Source organism: Triticum aestivum, chromosome 7D (assembly GCF_018294505.1).
Source record: "Triticum aestivum cultivar Chinese Spring chromosome 7D, IWGSC CS RefSeq v2.1, whole genome shotgun sequence".
Taxonomy (NCBI): Eukaryota; Viridiplantae; Streptophyta; class Magnoliopsida; order Poales; family Poaceae; genus Triticum; species Triticum aestivum.
Window position 1 is genome coordinate 394,291,418 of NC_057814.1, and position 20,418 is coordinate 394,311,835.

The 20,418-nt window shown below is 44.6% G+C and overlaps 2 protein-coding genes across 2 annotated transcripts; one reads left to right on the forward strand and one right to left on the reverse strand.

Moving 5' to 3' along the window:
- Nucleotides 1–203: 203 nt before the first annotated feature.
- On the forward strand, nt 204–7,079 carry LOC123166202 (transcription factor GTE9). Its single transcript, XM_044583968.1, has 10 exons — nt 204–1,989; nt 2,062–2,107; nt 2,182–2,337; nt 4,471–4,541; nt 4,676–4,715; nt 5,575–5,643; nt 5,733–5,827; nt 5,913–5,973; nt 6,049–6,191; nt 6,319–7,079. Exons 1-10 carry the CDS (start codon nt 679–681, stop codon nt 6,577–6,579), a joined length of 2,253 nt encoding a protein of 750 aa, XP_044439903.1. The 5' UTR covers nt 204–678; the 3' UTR covers nt 6,580–7,079.
- Nucleotides 7,080–7,671: 592 nt separating this feature from the next.
- Nucleotides 7,672–11,953, reverse strand: LOC123166203 (lysine histidine transporter 2). Its single transcript, XM_044583969.1, has 8 exons — nt 11,676–11,953; nt 9,829–9,983; nt 9,247–9,633; nt 8,731–9,124; nt 8,532–8,637; nt 8,357–8,448; nt 8,190–8,258; nt 7,672–8,101 (listed from the first exon to the last, which is right to left on the reverse strand). Exons 1-8 carry the CDS (start codon nt 11,712–11,714, stop codon nt 8,003–8,005), a joined length of 1,341 nt encoding a protein of 446 aa, XP_044439904.1. The 5' UTR covers nt 11,715–11,953; the 3' UTR covers nt 7,672–8,002.
- Between the last annotated feature and the right edge of the window lie 8,465 nt (nt 11,954–20,418).

Below are 20,418 nucleotides of genomic sequence, written 5' to 3' on the forward strand. Positions count from 1 at the left end.
TATAATCGCACCGTCCGCCCCAAAAACCCAACGGCCGGGATCTCCCCTCACAAGTCAGAGCCGCCCACCCTATTCCGTCCAAGAGACTGCGCGGTGGGACCATTTGGACCGGGGGACCCACATCTCAGCCACCGGGCGCGCTCCCCGCACGCCGCTTACAAGGGGCCCCTTTGCTTCGCGATTCGAGCCTAAAGCTCGCGAGCGGCACAGTGAAGAGAGAGAAAGAGACGGGGACAGAGGAGAGAGAAACCCCAGGTCTCGCCGCCTCGCCTTCATCCGCTTTCGCCTCGCCGCCTCCGCGCCGCCCTCCGTTTCGAGGAGGAGGAGGAGGGGGAGCTCCAGTGCTCGCGCCGCAGCGGCGGCGGCGGCGCCGGGTGCCTGCGCGAAGGCCTCGAGATCTCGCGGCGGCGCCGCCGGCTTTGTGTGGTGGTTGTGGTGGGTGCGGCGCCGTCTGCTCGGTGAGTTGGCTCGATCTCTCGCCGCGGCGCTTCCAATTGAGCTGCTCCGCCCCCCGAATCGAGGGTTTTGGAGGCCTCCTGCTCTTGGCGGCCGTGCAATAAACTAACCTCTCGCTTCGGGGGGGTTAGGGTTAGGTTTTGGCTGAATTGTGGTGGATTTGGGTGACCCAGGCGGCGCATTGCGCTCGCGAGCAGACTGGTCTGCGTGTTCCGCCACGCAATGATGGGGAAGACGCAGAAGTTCTCCAAGGGGCACCCGCTCGGTTTCGTGCCGGACTACCGATATGGGGTGGAAACTGTGGGGGTGTCAAAGGGCCTTGGGAATCCTGCAAGAAGTGAAGCCAAGAGAAAATGCATCAACCTGAATACGGACGAGGGGGCTGATGCTCCCGGATTTAATGTGCCGCGTGTGGTCTTTGAGTTGCCGAGGATGTCGGCCTCGGATAGGAATGAGCTGGAGATGAGGCTCCGCGACGAGCTCGAGCAGGTCAGGGCCCTCCAGAGTAGGTTGTTTTCAAGAGGGGCTACGACGAGCATGAATGGTGGGACTGCGTCGGCTCCCAGAGGTGATTTCAACGGCAATAAAAAGGATGGGAAGCTCAGGAGGAGCAATTCAGTGCAGTCTGGCAGAGGATTACCGCCATCAGTTGCCCAACCTGTAGTCAGCTCCATTAACTACACAGCATCGTTTAAAAAATGCCAGGAGCTTCTGAAGAACCTTATGAAGCATCGCTCTGCAAGCCCGTTTGTTATGCCAGTTGATCCTGTGAAGTTGTGTATCCCTGATTATTTTGATATAGTCAAGCACCCAATGGATTTGGGTACTATACAGAAAAAGCTGAATGCAGGTGTGTACCCTACACCTTGGGAGTTTGCCGCAGACGTGAGGCTTACTTTTAGCAACGCTATACTTTATAACCCAGTCGGTAATGCAGTTAACATAATGGCCCAGACTATGAGCAGTGTTTTTGAACCTAGATGGAAGCCTATCGAAAAGAAGCTTCCTCGACCAGATGAGGAACTCTCTGCAATTGAGCCTTCAAAAAATGATGCAGTTGAGAAAAATATTGTTGACAACAAAGAGCCTTTTGATAGAAGACCTTCAAATAAAGGTGCATATAAGAAAAACACCTTTCAAAAAGAGGAGGTGGTTGCCAAGCCAGTTTTGCACCCGAAGAAGAGGAAAGCCTCTCCTTTGGTTCAGGATGCTCCAGTAGCATCAGTGATACAGATGGCTCAGGTGGCTGAGGAGGTTCCAGTGGTACAAACTGCTATGGGAATGATGACAGATGAACAAAAGGTTGCTCTAAGCGTAAGACTACAATCATATGGTGGATTCATTCCAGAACATGTAGTTGAGTTCATAAAGAGGCATGTTAATGATGATAATGATGCTGATGAAGATGAGTTGACTATTGACATGAACGCTCTCAGCGATGATACCCTGTTTGAATTACAGAAGCTTCTTGATGACTATGATATAGTAAATCAGTCTGGAAACCCTACAAAAGATGAGCCTCAAGAGGTTGAGGTGGGTGCTATTGTCTTTGAGATTGATTTTTGTTAGTTAATTTACTGACCATTGTTTCCTTCTGTTCAACAGTTCCAAAGTGAATATGGACTTGCCAACTCATCAATGCATCATGAAGGTCGCTTTCTCCTCATTTATTTTTTCCGTGGCACTAATTGTTGTTCTAAGTTAATACTGTATACGTCTTAGCAGGCAATGAGCTTGTTGAGGAAGACATTGATATTGGTGGGAACGATCTTCCACCTTTAACATACCCCCCTGTGGTATTTGAAAGTGAAACGGCAGACAGAAGCAGCAAGCATAGTTCTTCTAGCAGTTCTAGTAGTGAGTCAGGATCATCCTCCAGTGGTATGTATTTTTATCCATTTATCTTCACATATTACACTCCCTAAATTTGTATCTTGACTTAACTGTTACCAGGCCCAGCGATATGTTCTTTTGTTTTACTTTTTACCATTCCATGCCATTCAATGCTGCATGCCACAAATTGATAACTTTGCCCCTTAAGGCTGTTCAAATTCTTCCCCTGTGCTCACCTATTTGACATAGTCTTAACGATTCTTACGGCCTGTTCGGAATCTCTCCCGTCCGCTCCACTCCGCGGAGCTCCAGGAGCTCGGTTTGAGCTGCTCCGTGGAAATAAGCTGCAGTTTCCTCCGCTCTGGGAGCGCAGTCCAGGGAGCGGAGAGGAACCGAACAGGCCTTTAGTGTCAGCAAGTATTGATAAGTTGAAATCAGTAGTATTGAACAGTGTCCTGTTTGTTTCTAGTTTGATACTCCCTCTGTAAATAAATATAAGAGCGTCTAGATCACTAAACACTCTTATATTTCTTTACGGAGGGAGTACTTTAATTCAACTTTAGGGCCTGTTTGGGACTGCTCTGCTCCATCAAAATCAGTTCCGCTCCACCAAATCCACTTTGGAGCAGTTTCATACAGGAGTTGCAACTCTTCCAAAGAGAATGTTTGGCTTTCATCTAGCTCCAGCTTCAAGAATGGGAAATTTGGTGGAAAGGATCTATTTGATTGGATGAGTGGGGAGAAATGAAGGGGTATCCACTTACTGGTGTCAAATTTCCTTACAACTCCATCTTCTAAAGTTTTTTGGAGCACCTCCTAAAGAGCTTCACAAAAAACAGAGAGTTGTACCCCAGATTCTAGTTTTTTTGTGTAGTGGCATGTCGTAGATTTACCCTGTTTGGCTTGCGTTTTTTCTAGAGCAGAGTTTAATTTCAAGGAGCGGAGCAGTCCCAAACAGGCCCTTAGAAAGAGATGTTCAACATGCTAAATGTTGTTCATAGCAACTCGCCTTGCTAGCAATCTTATTGAATCCATATGGCAGCAAAAAGAGCCCGTATGCCTGCGTGTGCTTGCAGTGCTAACAGGTGATTCTGCCGGCCCAATTTCGGGCAGTCTCACTAAGTTTAAAAAAAATAATTATTGCTGATAAATCACATATTGGCGTTCACTATTTGTGTTGTGATGGTAGCTCACATGTTAACATTGTAGAATTTTGTTCTTATCTTATCTGAGGGGCAGCAGTTGATGTTCACTTTTGCTCATACTGCTGATCATTTCTTATTTAGGATCCTTTTTTAATTGATTCCCAGCTAACTGTAGCAGACTAACAGCTAGTAGCACTTAGTACAGAGCATTATGATACCACAGCATGTGTGAGCTGGTAGTAACTTTACTTATGCTTCCTTTGTGAAATTCCTTTTCTCCATTTCATTTCGCATGAATCATGGTTGTGAATATGAGATATATAATGCCCAAACGCATTTCCTTGAGGGGGATAAAAAGGGAGAATGAGTGAGCAAAAACTGAGTGTTTCTGTGAAATATTTACTTTGCCTTACTTATCCATGTACAAATCTCTTTGACATAATATGGCAGTGTTAACCATGTTAGAACATAGGTTTAGTACTATAAACATTCCTTGTTTCCAAATGCCAAATGCCATAAACAGAAGTTCGCATCAATTAATTCACTGGACTATAGTAGTTTCAACTGATAATTGGTGTAGTGTCCGAAATATAATAATATAGAAGTAGAACATATTCTCTAATACCATGGTCTAGTTTCACTAATAATGCTATACTATTTTCCTGCTATATTGGACAACCCCGTGTATCTTACAACCGTTCTCAGGAACCGTTGGCTGGCCCACTCTGTAGGTCTGAAATTAAACTAAGACCTGTTTTTTAGGTTCATTGAATTATAACTTTTGAATACCTGCTTTTGAAACCTGTGTCTCTTGGGCTACATTATTATGAATGTCTGTAAATTTCCTTCCTTCACTGTGTTACACGATGAAACCAACATGAAGAGAACTACCCGATGTCCATAAATTTCTTTCTTTCATGATAAAACCCAAATGAGGAAACAAGCCAATATCTATTGGTGCATGGCATTCCAGTTCAGTCCATGTGATTTTTCATGCCCAACAAGGTGATCATTTTATTTCTTCTTATATCTTCAGGTTCGGATTCGAGTAGCTCTTCTGGAAGTGATTTGGGTGCCAAAGTTCCTTCGGCAAACATCGGGGCTAAGGTGCTTCCGCACACTTGCTGTATTCTGAGTAGTTTTTAGAACCATACAAGTCTCAAACAAAATTGACGTGCTACTCACCAAAAGATTATTTTGAACATCGGTGTCCTCAATGGTTGCTCTCTGTTTACATGCAGGAGAACGTACTACCCGTGTTTAGCTTGGACCAGGAGAACGGTAAGAGGTTGCACATAATACATTGTTCTTTAAGCCAAACCAGCTCTTGCAAGCACATCATCAAACTAACTAGACCACTTGATTCAGTAACAAAGCCAGCCTTCACAAGTTAGCTCCAGTAACCTATTTCTCATATGACTTGATGGATTAAACTCAGTCAAAGTTTTAAAACTTAAAATAATGTTAGGATTGGTGTTTGGCTGGCACAAGCTAACCCAAACTATAGACAATCTGAGCAATTTATCCTGCCAAAATTAAACCATTAGAACTACTGGCAAATTAAATTACATGTGAGGTCTACTATTCTGCATAGGATGGGACAATTCAGCCAAATCTAACCTGTTTCTTTCAAACAAATTTTGACCTACAACACGTCAAAATATTTGGAGGTGTGTTAAATCCAAATTGCATTCAAGTGGAGTCTGGTATCCGGTTTAACCCATCTCTTCGGAGCCATATTGACCCACTAAAAATTTAAGTGTTACAGAAAGTGGCGGATTGTCACTTAATTACAACCCGGACTGTGTTCAAATGGAGCCTGTTATCCGGTTTAACCCATCTCTTCAGAGCCATATTAATCCACTAAATATTAAACTGTTAAAGGAAGTGGCTTATCATCACTTCCTTACATGTGGGTCAATTTTTGGGTCTACATGTTATCTTTGATACCTTCCTTTGAACTCTCTGTACTTCTTTTGAACATGTGTTTTTAATATAGAATTTTAGAAACAATATGGAATTCAGTGGAGACCCAAACTTATCACTGTGCTTATCGATTGGCTTTGCTGTACTTCTGCAATTTTGGAATAGCTACTTGTGTCTTATGTATATTTACTACTTTCAATTGATATTTTTGCAGATTCACAGGATACATTGAATATACAAGAACAATGTGCTGACCGTGTACCTATTTCTGCTGATGATGAGGGTACGCTTGTACTTTTATGCGGTCTCTTAGTACCCAGAGCATGTTTGGTACGTTTCTTTTACAGTTAATTAAATGGATCAATATTTCAGAGGAGAACGTGTCTGATAAAAAATACCGAGCTGCCCTTTTGAAAAGCCGCTTCGCTGATACAATTCTCAAAGCTCGTGAGAAGGCTCTTGATCAGGTATGTGTTGGAATAGTTTATTGCGTTGCTGCCTGCCTTTGGTGGATGCTATTCCCAGTAAGATTCACATGATCCTTCATACCAGGTGAAGGATCCTGAGAAAGTTCGGCGCGAGAGGGAGGAGCTTGAAAGGTTACAAAGGGAAGGTGAGATGAAATTGGTATATTTGGGCTGGTATGCGAGCTGCAATACTGTTTATTGAGGCACAATCTTCATTACAGAGAGAGCTCGGTTACAAGCTGAGGCTAAAGCTGCTGAGGAAGCTCGCAAGAGGGCTGAAGCAGCAGCTGCTGCTGAGGCTGCTGCAGAAGCTAAACGCCAAAGAGAACGTGAAAGAGAAGCAGCTCGTAAAGCCTTGCAGCAGGTAAACCTAGGACGCAATTTGGCAAGCAACATCTTGCTTTGTTGGTATCCATACTCTGAAGTGCAGATAGTATTGATTGCTCTTTTGGTATCCATACTCTGAAGTGCAAATACCATTGACCCTGCAGATGGAGAAAACTGTAGAAATCAATGAAGGGAACCTCTTCCTGAAAGATTTTGAAATGCTTGGAACAGTCACAGGTGAACAGAATCTCAACTTGGTCGGTGAAATGAGTCCAAGCCATACACCTGAGCCCCTCGGATTTCAACTTGGGGGCAACCCCCTAGAACAGCTTGGATTGTATATGAAAAATGACGACGAAGAAGACGAGGAAGTCGAGTCCGCAGATGAACCAACAGTTGATGTTGAGGAGGGCGAAATAGACTGACAGATTATGGTGCATTTTCAGTGATAATCTGAGTGGAGCCTGTGGCGTGACTGGACCGGATAACTGTTTTTTGATGTTTTTGATATATGAAGGGCACATCACCCTGGCGGTTCCATTCCTCTACAGAACTTATGAGCTGCACAAGTTTTTGGAGCAAAATATGGTTGATCAAATGTAGTAGCAGGCATTGGAACCAGTCTTCATGCATGCGGGGTCCCATGGAGTCAGCCCATCTTTGTATGGGTTCATTGTTAGCCATGATGAAGTAATGGACGCCCCTGTGCTTTTCTGGATGGATATCTGGAAGATGATACTGAGGGAAAGGGGGTTGTTAGGGGGGGATGGGTGGGGTTGAGGTGGGGTGCGTCCCTGGCTCTTAGAACAACTAATGTGAGCCGTTTTGGGGTAGTTTCGGTGACATTTCATGTTGTGAATGTAATCCTGGAAACTGTACAAAGAGGTTGCCTGATAGATGGAAAACCGTTCTTTTTTCTTCTGCACTTGCATCTCTCATCATTACTTTATCTCTCTTCATATTGTTTGGGACCTCGGATTAGGATATATAGAGGTAAACTATTTTTTGTAGGATGAGATAAGCTTTAATTGGCTGCTGAGACACTTGCGGTGTAATCCAGGGTGGCTATTATTTATTTATTATTGTTTTCTCCACCAAAGATGATGTTATTGGTAATGTTACGTAATAACTTTTTTTGGGCAAATTTAGTTGGTAAGAGGCAGCAAATCCTGCTGTTTCTTTGCTGCAAAACTTTTTCTTCTCCTAGGGGAGGTTCGCTGATACTATTATATCGCTCGGAATAGGCGTCAGTGATCTTCCCTGACTTTTTTGAGGAAGTTTTTTTTTTTTGGGAAGGATCTTCCCTGACTTGTTCCATGCTGCATTTAGGTTGATTAACTGGGACCGTTGCTATATTCGAACTAAAATAAACATTCCCAGAACAGCATGTGAAAAGGCAGCATCAAGGAGAAACATAATTAAAAGCTTAAACATATCGCAGGAATAATCTACAGCAAGAACAGCACAGACATTATCTCAAAGAAAGAAAAAGAACACAGATATGCAGGAATAATCTATGAAGAACAATCAAATGTATGGATCTTGCACTTAATTTGATATGTCTCATGGTATATATGAATCATTGCGCCTATTTTCATAGCTAGTGCTCTGCAAAATAATACGAGTACATGCATGAAAACTCCCGGCGCTGCAAGCGGGCTGGACCCCTTCACGATTTACCCCCCAAACACAGCCCTCCTCCGGTCTAAACTAAGCAGACCGTCCGGCATCTGCGACAAGCCGTGATACCATGGTCTTTCTTCTTTGCAAGGACAGAAAATAAAATAAAAATCTGGCAGTAGAATCGCAAATCGCGAGGCGATGATGATGAACGGCGGTTGTAGTGATCTATGAGTAGAACTTGTATGTCTTGGCAGAAATGATGATCTGTCTGAGCCCTCCGATGGGCGCGATGATCATCAGAATCACACCAAGGACGATGCAAATCTGAAACCCAAAAGGAAAATCAGGATGGGATTATCGTTTTGAAGAAAAGAGAGGGGTAAAAGCTTTGGATCTTTGGGTTGGTTCTTACCCAGTTGGTGAACCATGAGAGGCTGAATCTCCTGGGCTTGCAGATGATGAGCCACATGATGCAGGGCAGCTGCAGGCAGCCATGACCAGTTACATTATGGTCCAATCTCACCAGAAGCTTTGAATGTAAATTTGCTGTCATGAAACGTGTCTGATGAAAATGCTTACGAAATAGGTCGTCGGCGCGAAGGCCAGCCCGCCGAAGAACCCGATGAGGCCACCGAAGAACGGGAAGGTCATGCCGACGAACATCGTGAAGGCTGCACATGTCGGTGTTTTGGTTGGTTATTCAGTATACAAGATGCCTCAAAACTTGAGATGAGATTAGTCAACGGGGCATTACCAACATAGATGGTCCGGGTGATCAGACGGAGCGTAATGCCTGGTGCGAACTCCAGCTTCCTCACCAGGAACGTCTCCATCATGTCGAACACTGGCATCGCGTAAATCTGCACAGGAACAATCAGATTTTGTTGTACCGTCAGATATATCGTCCTAGTATCCAAAGTAACTGGACGAAATGATTGTAAGGATCTACGTACCTGGTAGCTACCGATGAGGTGAACGACGACCATCATGTTGGCCATGGCGATGAGCCACTTGGGCTTGTTGAGGGTGATGAGGATGTTGTCGTCGACGCTGTTACCAAACGCCCAGTAGCCGATAAATGCCACCGGCATGTAGCAGGCGGCGATGATGATGTAGGCAACCACCACGCCCTTCCACATTGGCTTCTTGGACGGGTTGCCCGGCGTCGATGGGATGGTAGCCTGGATTTCTAGCACGACATTGTGGCCGGAGTAGGAGAAGGCCACATCGCCGAGCCCCCCCAAGAATCCGAACACCTGACCTGGAGTCGTCGATGCCCGCAGGCTGTAGTCCACGTTCTCTGCCTTCCCCTTGTGCAACGAGGCGCCCCAAGCAATTGTTGAGTAGCTGCATCATGCGTTATTGTCAACGGCAATTCCTTGCTAGCTAAAGTTTTTTTAAAGAAATTTGTCGGATTTGCTACAGTGAATACATGACAGCTAGTGCTAGTGTAGACATTCGGAATTAACCTGAGTGACATGACGGCTGCAGCGAGGGAGATGCCAGAGATGGAGTTGAAGTTTGGAAGCTGGGAGAGGACGAAGTGGACAGAGGCGAAGATCATGATGAAGTAAGTGAGCTTGATGTCCTTGCACTTGCCGTCACAGATCACGTCGTGGAACTTCTTGAGCGAGTTGCCGCCGGTAACCATGTACACAATGTTCAGGCTGACCTCAACGACAAGCTGCTGTGGCACCACGATCCAGAGGCCGAGCTTATCACCGAAGGCGTGCTGCCCGAGCTCATGGTACCGGTCGAAACGCTTCCCAGGGACCATCTCATGCATCTCCACCATCTGCCACAACGTGTACACCGTGATGATCCACGACAAGGTCATCACCGCGATGCCAGGACCCCTGCACGAAAACAAAAACATCAGCGAACCCTAAATGATTTGAACCATGTCATTGCAAGTTTGTAGCTTTGAAAACTGCCCCGCTGTGAGTATGACACTGGGACCCACATGCCATTCAGATTGCCAATCACAGCTTCAGAAGCAGAAAGAGCATATGGCTCCAATGTATGGATGTCAAGGCGGTAGCAGTACATACCAACCAAGTTCAGACATGGCGTAGGGGAGGCTGAGCACTCCAGCGCCAACCATGGCGGTGACATTGTGGAAGGCCGAGTACCACCACTTTGCTTTCCTCGACGACGTGATAGGAAGCCAGTCATCGATCGCCTTCTCCCGTGCAGTCCTCTCATCCTGTGGGTTTTCAGTATTTTTGTTAGCTATAGATATCATGATCACATAACAGGAGTTTTTTTCTTTCAAATTTATAATATCACACAATAAGAGCTAGTGTGCCAAAATTATTTGGGACTTATCAACAACAATTAATTTCTAACCTCCTGGCATTTCTTTCATTTTTGATGTCATCTAGTAAACTTAAGAGACGGATAATTGGCAACTTTGAATTTTCAGAGGTTGAGTGATTCCTTTTCTAACGGGCAGTTGACTTGTCACATGGCCAAGTAGTCGCGCTCGCCAAAGACAAATACATCATCAGATGCTTATCAATCAATGCCACCTCACAGTAAACATGTTTGATTTTTCTATCAAGCACGTTCACCTAACAATGTTGCATGATACTGCTAGTCTCAAAATACTACAGTATGTTTGCAAATCTGGAATACGGAAGTTCATTTTATAAAGCATCCATTTTCACAATCTCTAGTGAAAATCCACCATCGGCATGATATTACCAGAATCTCATTCTGAGTTGATTATTTTTTCAACAGGGCTAAGCGCCTTTCCATTAATTTCTTAATCCAAATAAGAAGTTCTTGCAAGAGACGTGACATTTTGCATTCTATATATAGAATAATCAATCGGATGGTAGCAATTAACACCGAGATATGGATATGCAACTATATTAAAATGGTAAGTAGTCCACCGCAAAAATAATAGTAAAAAGGAAACTAGTTAATGGAGAGTTTAAAGAGTGTGATTTTTTTTTCTGTATAGCCAAGTGTGAGCTATTTCTGGCCTTGGAAAGAAAAACAAGGCTGGACTGAAAGTACAAATGAAGACCTTTCATACTCGTTAGTCCAAGTACAAGGTGGACCATGCGACAGAAGCAGCAAAAAGATTGGAGACTATCTTATTTCTTTCAATATATTTTTCTGAAAAGAATATGTGGAACATACTCCTACGTACTCTTTTCCATATATATATATATATATATATATATATATATATTTGAAACAAGAAACACAACGTAATTATAGAGGTATATATATAATGTAAAAACAGACTGGATGATGATAATTGTAAATTAAAAGAACAGCTGGAAAGACAGCGAGGGAACACTGTTTCGACTGGATGATTAATTTAAAGGAAAAAGGTAAAAATTCCGCAGTTAAGGCAAAGCATCCGGACTCACACCGATCATATGAAGCTGATACTTAAGTACACACGTTCTTTTCTCTTCTTGATCTTTTGTAGGAAAAGAAACCAAAAGGTACTAGTCCAAAAGCACCAAGAAGATGAGATTGGATATTAGACACCACCACAGTTTCACACGGGTTCTTCCCCCCAAGAAAAGGATTTCACATGAAGAAGATGAACCGGTGCTACATGCCGGGAGAAGAGAATCCTCCACGCAAAAAGAAAGAAAACAGCGTTTTCCTTTTGTCCTTTTTGCGCCTGTCGATTTCGCTCCCCGCTTTTCGGAACTCGAAAACCCCCAACCTTTTGTTTTGCGCTCTTTCACACCTCTCTCTTTCTCTCTCCCACTCAAGAAACCAGATACAAGAAACAGAGTTTGAACAAGATGGATGGATTGTTTCGTTCGTGGATGCAGAGACATAACATTGCGAACTAAAACAGATCATAACAAACAGACGCAGCGCAGAGAGAGAGAGAGAGAGAGAGAGAGAGAGAGAGAGATTTGACCTTGGGCGGCGTGTAGTCCGGCGAGGCCTGCGTCCCCATGGCGCCTGGCTTCCCTTCCGGCGGCTCGGAGCTTCCCTTCACCAATGGCCGGAGTCACACAAAGGAGAAGGTGGAGAGAAAGAAGGAGATGGAGATTGAGATGCAGCTCGCAGCCAGGTATGGAGGAGGCCGAGTCGTGGTGGTTTTTATAGAGGGAGATTCAGGCGGGGGCGCCGTATGCACTGTGAGCGATCGAGGAGCACGTATCCCGCTGGGTTAGTTATGAGTTTGTTTTCCTTCTTCTGTAGCCTGGCCTAGAGAAAAACAACAACTGGAATATCGTTGGGTGGACCGTTGACTCCACCGATGCAGCGGATCCGGTGTTCCAGCGGCACATCCCGGGGAGTTTGTTGTGGCACCCGCGTCCGTGTGTCGTTCCTTCCTCTGCGAAGCGGGCGGGACGCTGCTCGTCCGATCCTGACTCTCTCGACGGCTGCGATGAGGCCACGTCGCGGGGCTGGCGCCACTCCGGGTCGCAGAACGTGATGTACGGACTATTCAATTCTCTTTCCAAGCCTGTGCACGTGAAATTTCTTTTTCTTACTCAAGTGGACACGATTCTTTCTATCGTAATTTAGATCCCGTCGCGGCGTAAATGTACCTCTGCGCTTGGCCGTGTTGACAGCCACACCAAGTTGAAGGCTTGCCAAATTTATGTACTCCTATGTACCCATGTTCACGTGCCAAATGGGTCGAAAAGGAAAGAGAAAAATTCACTACATGTCCTCATACTCGTCGCGTCGGCCGCATTTGTCCTCGTACTTACAAATACCCAAAATACAGTCCTACAATTTGTCCCAGGTGGTCATCTACGGTCCAAAATACGTTTTCCTCTACGTACGTGCTGATTTGGCGGTTGACTGGCACGTCCACGCGGGCTTTGACCGCCAGCTCACCACCAGACGCCCTGGTCCGATCGATTCCGGGGAATGCGGGTTTTTTTTTTGCAAAATCGTCGAATTTACGTTCGTCCCCCTGCCTGGTCGGACCGCGCCTCACCTGGCCGTTACACCTGGTCGGACCGACCGCACTGCACCGCACCTCTCCACACCCACCACACCTCTCCCCTCTCCTCTCCCGTCTCGAACCCTAGTCGCCGTCTCCGCCGCCGACGCCGCAGCCACCACCGCCTGGATCTACTGCCACCTCTCGTCGACGACATGTCATCTGCGGGATCCTCCCGCTCCGGTCTGCGCTCTGGTCTGTTGAGGTGCCATTGGTCGGATGCCCCGATTGTGGCGAACCTGTCAAGTGCTACCGCTCTAGCACCGATGAGCACGATGGCTGGGTTTTCTACAAGTGCACCCACGACAATGTAAGCTTCAGTCTTTTTCTGTTCGATTCATGAATCTGCCATGTTCAGTAGCCATGATGTGCTTAGAAGTCTTGAATGTGCTCAATAGCCATGATGGGTTAACTAGCTGTGATATATGTTCAGTAGCCATGATGTGCTTAGAAGTCTTGAATGTGCTCAGTAGCCATGAATCTGCCCTGGTTACTTAGTTTACTGCAAAAGTTCAGTTATTAAGTTAACTGAACATTTTTTCATGTTAACTGAACTTTTTCAGTCATTTTCACACATTGCATTGCTTTGGTTGTAGGCCACCTGTGATTTCTGGCGCTGGGAGATGGAATATGTGCAGCATCTGGTTCAAACTAGGTTCTTGTTGGTAATGCTGCTGTAGATGCAATTGGTGTAGCTGAGGACAGGAGGGAAGAGCTTGAGAGGAAGAGGACTGAGTGGATGGCAGGAAGAAACTTAGCTGGAAGGGCCTTGGCTGGAAGAGGCATTGCACGCAGGGTGAATTTTGACAGCCCTAGTGAGAAAAACCTTGCTACCAAGTAGCAAGTTGCTATGCTTCTTGGATTAGGTAGAGAGATACTGCTAGTGCTAAAGCTTCTTATGGCTAGTGTTGTGGTGCTTTGTGTGATGTCTTTCATCTTCATTATGAAGAAGTGAGATGTTGATAAATTAGTAGGTGGCTCTGCTGAATATATATCTATGGTTGTAATGGATATGATGTTATTTTGGCTGTATGGTTGTAATGGATATGTATCTATCAAGTAATATGAAGACTTCAGTGTCAATGTTCAATCTTCCAATTTGTTGTCAATATTCAGTTAACTTTGTCTTCTCTGAGCTCTCTGAGCTGAACTTTGTCTTTGTCTTTTCTGAGCCAACAATATAGCCAAACTTTTATGTTTACACAACAAATCATTATATTAATGGATATGTATGTGGAGAACAATATTTTTGGGGAACGCAGTAATTTCAAAAATTTCCTACGCACACGCAAGATCATGGTGATGCATAGCAACGAGAGGGGAGAGTGTTGTCCACGTACCCTCGTAGACCCAAAGCGGAAACGTTAGCACAACGCGGTTGATGTAGTCGTACGTCTTCACGATCCGACCGATCCAAGTACCGAACATACGGCACCTCCGAGTTCAGCACACGTTCAGCTCGATGACGTCCCGCGGACTCCGATCCAGCAGAGCTTCATGGGAGAGTTCCGCCAGCATGACGGCGTGATGACGGTGATGATGTTGCTACCGACGCAGGGCTTCTCCTAAGCACCGCTACGATATGATCGAGGTGGAATATGGTGGAGGGGGGCACCGCACACGGCTGGGAGAGATCAACAGATCAACTTGTGTGTCTAGAGATGCCCCCTGCCCCCGTATATAAAGGAGCAAGGGGGGAGAGGCGGCCTGCCAAGGAGGGCGCGCCAAGGAGGGAGTCCTACTCTCGATGGGAGTAGGACTCCTCCTTTCCTTGTTGGAGTAGGAGAAGGGAAGGAAGAAGAAGAAGGAAGGAAGGGGGCGCCCCCCTCCCTAGTCCAATTCGGACCAGTCCATGGGGAGGGGTGCGGCCACCCTTTGAGGCCTTTCTCTCCTTTCCTGTATGGCCCATTAAGGCCCAATACGAATTCCCGTAACTCTCTCGTACTCCGAAAAATACCCGAATCACTTGGAACCTTTTCGATGTCCGAATATAGTCGTTCAATATATCGATCTTTACGTCTCGACCATTTCGAGACTCCTCGTCATGTCCCCGATCTCATCCGGGACTCCGAACTACCTTGGGTACACCAAAACACATAAACTCATAATACAAATCGTCACCAAATGTTAAGCGTGCGGACCCTACGGGTTCGAGAACTATGTAGACATGCCCGAGACACGTCTCCGGTCAATAACCAATAGCGGAACCTGGATGCTCATATTGGCTCCCACATATTCTACGAAGATCTTTATCAGTCAAATCGCATAGCAACATACGTTGTTCCCTTTGTCATCGGTATGTTACTTGCCCGAGATTCGATCGTCGGTATCTCAATACCTAGTTCAATCTCGTTACCAGCAAGTCTCTTTACTCGTTATGTAATGCATCATCCCGCAACTAACTCATTAGTCACATTGCTTGCAAGGCTTATAGTGATGTGCATTACCGAGAGGGCCCAGAGATACCTCTCCGACAATCGGAGTGACAAATCATAATCTCGAAATACGCCAACTCAACAAGTACCCTCGGAGACACCTGTAGAGCACCTTTATAATCACCCAGTTACGTTGTGACGTTTGGTAGCACACAAAGTGTTCCTCCGGTAAACGGGAGTTGCATAATCTCATAGTCATAGGAACATGTATAAGTCATGAAGAAAAGCAATAGCAACATACTAAACGATCAAGTTCTAAGCTAACGGAATGGGTCAAGTCAATCACATCATTCTCCTAATGATGTGACCCCGTTAATCAAATGACAACTCATGTCCATGGCTAGGAAACTCAACCATCTTCGATTAACGAGCTAGTCAAGTAGAGGCATACTAGTGACACTATGTTTGTCTATGTATTCACACATGTATTATGTTTCTGGTTAATACAATTCTAGCATGAATAATAAACATTTATCATGAAAATAAGGAAATAAATAATAACTTTATTATTGCCTCTAGGGCATATTTCCTTCAGTCTCCTACTTGCACTAGAGTCAATAATCTAGTTCACATCGCCATATGATTTAACATCAATAGTTCACATTACCATGTGATTAACACCCATAGTTTCACATCGTCATGTGACCAACACCCAAAGGGTTTACTAGAGTCAATAATCTAGTTCACACCGCCATGTGATTAACACCCAAAGAGTACTAAGGTGTGATCATGTTTTGCTTGTGAGAGAAGTTTAGTCAACGGGTCTGCCAAATTCAGATCCGTATGTATTTTGCAAATTTCTATGTCTACAATGCTCTGCACGGAGCTACTTTAGCTAATTGCTCTCACTTTCAATATGTATCCAGATTGAGACTTAGAGTCATCTGGATCAGTGTCAAAACTTGCATCGTTGTAACCCTTTACGACGAACCTTTTGTCACCTCCATAATCAAGAAACATATCCTTATTCCACTAAGGATAATTTTGACCGCTGTTCAGTGATCTACTCCTAGATCACTATTGTACTCTCTTGCCAAACTCAGTGTAGGGTATACAATAGATCTGGTACACAACATGGCATACTTTATAGAACCTATGGCTAAGGCATAGGGAATGACTTTCATTCTCTTTCTATCTTCTGTCGTGGTCGGTCTTTGAGTCTTACTCAATTTCAGACCTTGTAACACAGGCAAGAACTCTTTCTTTGACTGTTCCATTTTGAACTACTTCAAAATATTGTCAAGGTATGTACTCATTGAAAAAACTTATCAAGCGTCTTGATCTATCTCTATAGATCTTGATGCTCAATATGTAAGCAGCTTCACCGAGGTCTTTCTTTGAAAAAATCCTTTCAAAAAATCCTTTATGCTTTCCAGAAAATTGTACATTATTTCCGATCAACAATATGTCATTCACATATATTTATCAGAAATGTTGTAGTGCTCCCACTCACTTTCTTGTAAATACAGGCTTCACCGCAAGTCTGTATAAAACTATATGCTTTAATCAACTCATCAAAGCGTATATTCCAACTCCGAGATGCTTGCACCAGTCAATGGATCGCTGGAGCTTGCACATTTTGTTAGCACCTTTAGGATTGACAAAACCTTCTGGTTGCATCATATACAACTCTTCTTTAAGAAATCCATTAAGGAATGTAGTTTTGACATCCATTTGCCAGATTTCATAAAATGTGGCAATTTGCTAACATGATTCGGACAGACTTAAGCATCGCTACGAGTGAGAAAATATCATCGTAGTCAACACCTTGAACTTGTCGAAAACCTTTTTGTGACAATTTAAGCTTTGTAGATAGTGACACTACTATCAGCGTCCGTCTTCCTCTTGAAGATCCATTTATTTTCTATGGCTTGCGGATCATCGGGCAAGTCAACCAAAGTCCACACTTTGTTCTCATACATGGATCCCATCTCAGATTTCATGGCCTCAAGCCATTTCGCGGAATCTGGGCTCATCATCGCTTCCTCATAGTTCGTAGGTTCGTCATGGTCAAGTAACATGACCTCCAAAACAGAATTACCGTACCACTCTGGTGCGGATCTCACTCTGGTTGACCTATGAGGTTCGGTAGTAACTTGATCTGAAGTTACATGATCATCATCATTAGCTTCCTCACTAATTGGTGTAGGATTCACAGGAACAGATTTCTGTGATGAACTACTTTCCAATAAGGGAGCAGGTACAATTACCTCATCAAGTTCTACTTACCTCCCACTCACTTCTTTCGAGAGAAACTCCTTCTCTAGAAAGGATCCATTCTTAGCAACGAATGTCTTGCCTTCGGATCTGTGATAGAAGGTGTACCCAACTGTCTCCTTTGGGTATCCTATGAAGACACATTTCTCCGATTTGGGTTTGAGCTTATCAGGATGAAACTTTTCACATAAGCATCGCAACCCCAACTTTAAGAAACGACAACTTTGATTTCTTGCCAAACCACAGTTCATACGGTGTCGTCTCAACAGATTTAGATGGGGCCCTTTTTAACGTGAATGCAGCTGTCTTTAATGCATAACCCCAAAACGATAGTGGTAAATCGGTAAGAGACATCATAGATTGCACCATATCTAATAAAGTACGGTTACGATGTTCAGACACACCATTATGCTGTGGTGTTCCAGGTGGCGTGAGTTGTGAAACTATTCCGCATTGTTTCAAATGAAGACCAAACTCGTAACTCAAATATTCTCCTTCACGATCAGATCGTAGAAACTTTATTTTCTTGTTACGATGATTTTCCACTTCACTCTGAAATTATATGAACTTTTCAAATGTTTTAGACTTATGTTTCATCAAGCAGATATACCCATATCTGCTCAAAATATCTGTGAAGGTCAGAAAATAACGATACCCGCCGCGAGCCTCAACACTCATCGGATCGCATACATCAGTATGTATTATTTCCAATAAGTCAGTTGCTCGCTCCATTGTTCCGGAGGACGGAGTCTTAGTCATCTTGCCCATGAGGCATGGTTCGCAAGCATCAAGTGATTCATAATCAAGTGATTCCAAAAGCCTCATCAGCATGGAGTTTCTTCATGCGCTTTACACCAATATGACCTAAACGGCAGTGCCACAAATAAGTTGCACTATCATTATTAACTTTGCATCTTTTTGCTTCAATATTATGAATATGTGTATCACTACAATCGAGATCCAACAAACCATTTTCATTGGGTGTATGACCATAGAAGGTTTTATTCATGTAAACAGGACAACAATTATGTTGGGGAACGTAGTAATTTCAAAAAAATTCCTACGCACACTCAGGATCATGGTGATGCATAGCAACGAGAGGGGAGAGTGTTGTCCACGTACCCTCGTAGACCGAAAGCAGAAGCGTTAGCACAACACGGTTGATGTAGTCGTACGTCTTCATGATCCGACCGATCAAGTACCGAACGCACGACACTTCCGAGTTCAGCACACGTTCAGCTCGATGACGTCCCTCGAACTTCAATCCAACCTAGTGTTGAGGGAGAGTTTCGTCAGCACGACGGCGTGGTGACGATGATGATGTTCTACCGACGCAGGGCTTCGCCTAAGCACCGCTACGATATTATCGAGGTGGACTATGGTGGAGGGGGGCACCGCACACGGCTAAAAGATCAATGATCAATTGTTGTGTCTATGGGGTGCCCCCGGCCCCCGTATGTAAAGGATCAAGGGGGGGAGAGGCGGCCGACCAGGAGAGGGGCGCGCCAGTAGGAGTCCTACTCCCACCGGGAGTAGGACTCCCTCCCTTCCTTGTTGGATTAGGAGAAGGGGGAAAGAGGAGGAGGAGAAGAAGGAAAGGGGGGCGCCGCCCCCCTCCTTGTCCAATTCGGACTAGAGGGGGAGGGGGCGCGCGGCCTGCCCTGGCCGCCCCTCCTCTTCTCCACTAAGGCCCATTAATCCCCCCCGGGGGGGGGGGGGGGGTTCCGGTAACCCCCGGTACTCCGGTATATATCCGATAACCCCCGGAACCATTCCGGTGTCCGAATATAGTCGTCCAATATATCAATCTTCATGTCTCGACCATTTGAGACTCCTCGTCATGTCCGTGATCACATCCGGGACTCCGAACAACCTTCGGTACATAAAAACATATAAACTCATAATATAACTGTCATCGAAACTTTAAGCGTGCGGACCCTACGGGTTCGAGAACTATGTAGACATGACCGAGACACGTCTCCGGTCAATAACTAATAGCGGAACCTGGATGCTCATATTGGCTCCCACATATTCTACGAAGATCTTTATCGGTCAGACCGCATAACAGCATACGTTGTTCCCTTTGTCATCGGTATGTTACTTGCCCGAGATTTGATCGTCGGTATCTCAATACCTAGTTCAATCTCGTTACCGGCAAGTCTCTTTACTCGTTCCATAATACATCATCCCACAACTAACTCATTAGTTACAATGATTGCAAGGCTTATAGTGATGTGCATTACCGAGTGGGCCCAGAGATACCTCTCCGATAATCGGAGTGACAAATCCTAATCTCAAAATACGCCAACCCAACAAGTACCTTCGGAGACACCTGTAGAGCACCTTTATAATCACCCAGTTACGTTGTGATGTTTGGTAGCACACAAAGTGTTCCTCCGGTAAACGGGAGTTGCATAATCTCATAGTCATAGGAACATGTATAAGTCATGAAGAAAGCAATAGCAACATACTAAACGATCAAGTGCTAAGCTAACAGAATGGGTCAAGTCAATCACATCATTCTCCTAATGATGTGATCCCATTAATCAATTGAAAACTCTTTGTCTATGGCTAGGAAACATAACCATCTTCGATTAACGAGCTAGTCAAGTAGAGGCATACTAGTGACACTCTGTTTGTCTATGTATTCACACATGTATCATGTTTTCGGTTAATACAATTCTAGCATGAATAATAAACATTTATCATGATATAAGGAAATAAATAATAACTTTTTATTGCCTCTAGGGCATATTTCCTTCAGTCTCCCACTTGCACTAGAGTCAATAATCTAGTTCACATCGCCAAGTGATTTAACATCAATGGTTCACATCTTTATGTGGTTAACACCCATAGTTCACATCGACATGTGACCAACACCCAAAGGGTTTACTAGAGTCAGTAATCTAGTTCACATCGCTATGTGATTAACACCCAAAGAGTACTAAGGTGTGATCATGTTTTGCTTGTGAGATAATTTTAGTCGACGGGTCTGTCACATTCAGATCCGTAAGTATTTTGCAAATTTCTATGTTTACAATGCTCTG

Coding starts and splice junctions, on each gene's coding strand:
- LOC123166202 (XM_044583968.1), top strand. CDS start 679: ATGATGGGGAAGACGCAGAAGTTCTCCAAGGGGCACCCGCTCGGTTTC. Junction 2,338..4,470: donor GTCAGGATCATCCTCCAGTG/GTATGTATTTTT, acceptor TTATATCTTCAG/GTTCGGATTCGAGTAGCTCT. Junction 4,542..4,675: donor CGGCAAACATCGGGGCTAAG/GTGCTTCCGCAC, acceptor GTTTACATGCAG/GAGAACGTACTACCCGTGTT.
- LOC123166203 (XM_044583969.1), bottom strand. CDS start 11,714: ATGGGGACGCAGGCCTCGCCGGACTACACGCCGCCCAAG. Junction 9,634..9,828: donor GCCATGTCTGAACTTGGTTG/GTATGTACTGCT, acceptor GTTTTCGTGCAG/GGGTCCTGGCATCGCGGTGA. Junction 8,102..8,189: donor TCTCATGGTTCACCAACTGG/GTAAGAACCAAC, acceptor TTTGGGTTTCAG/ATTTGCATCGTCCTTGGTGT.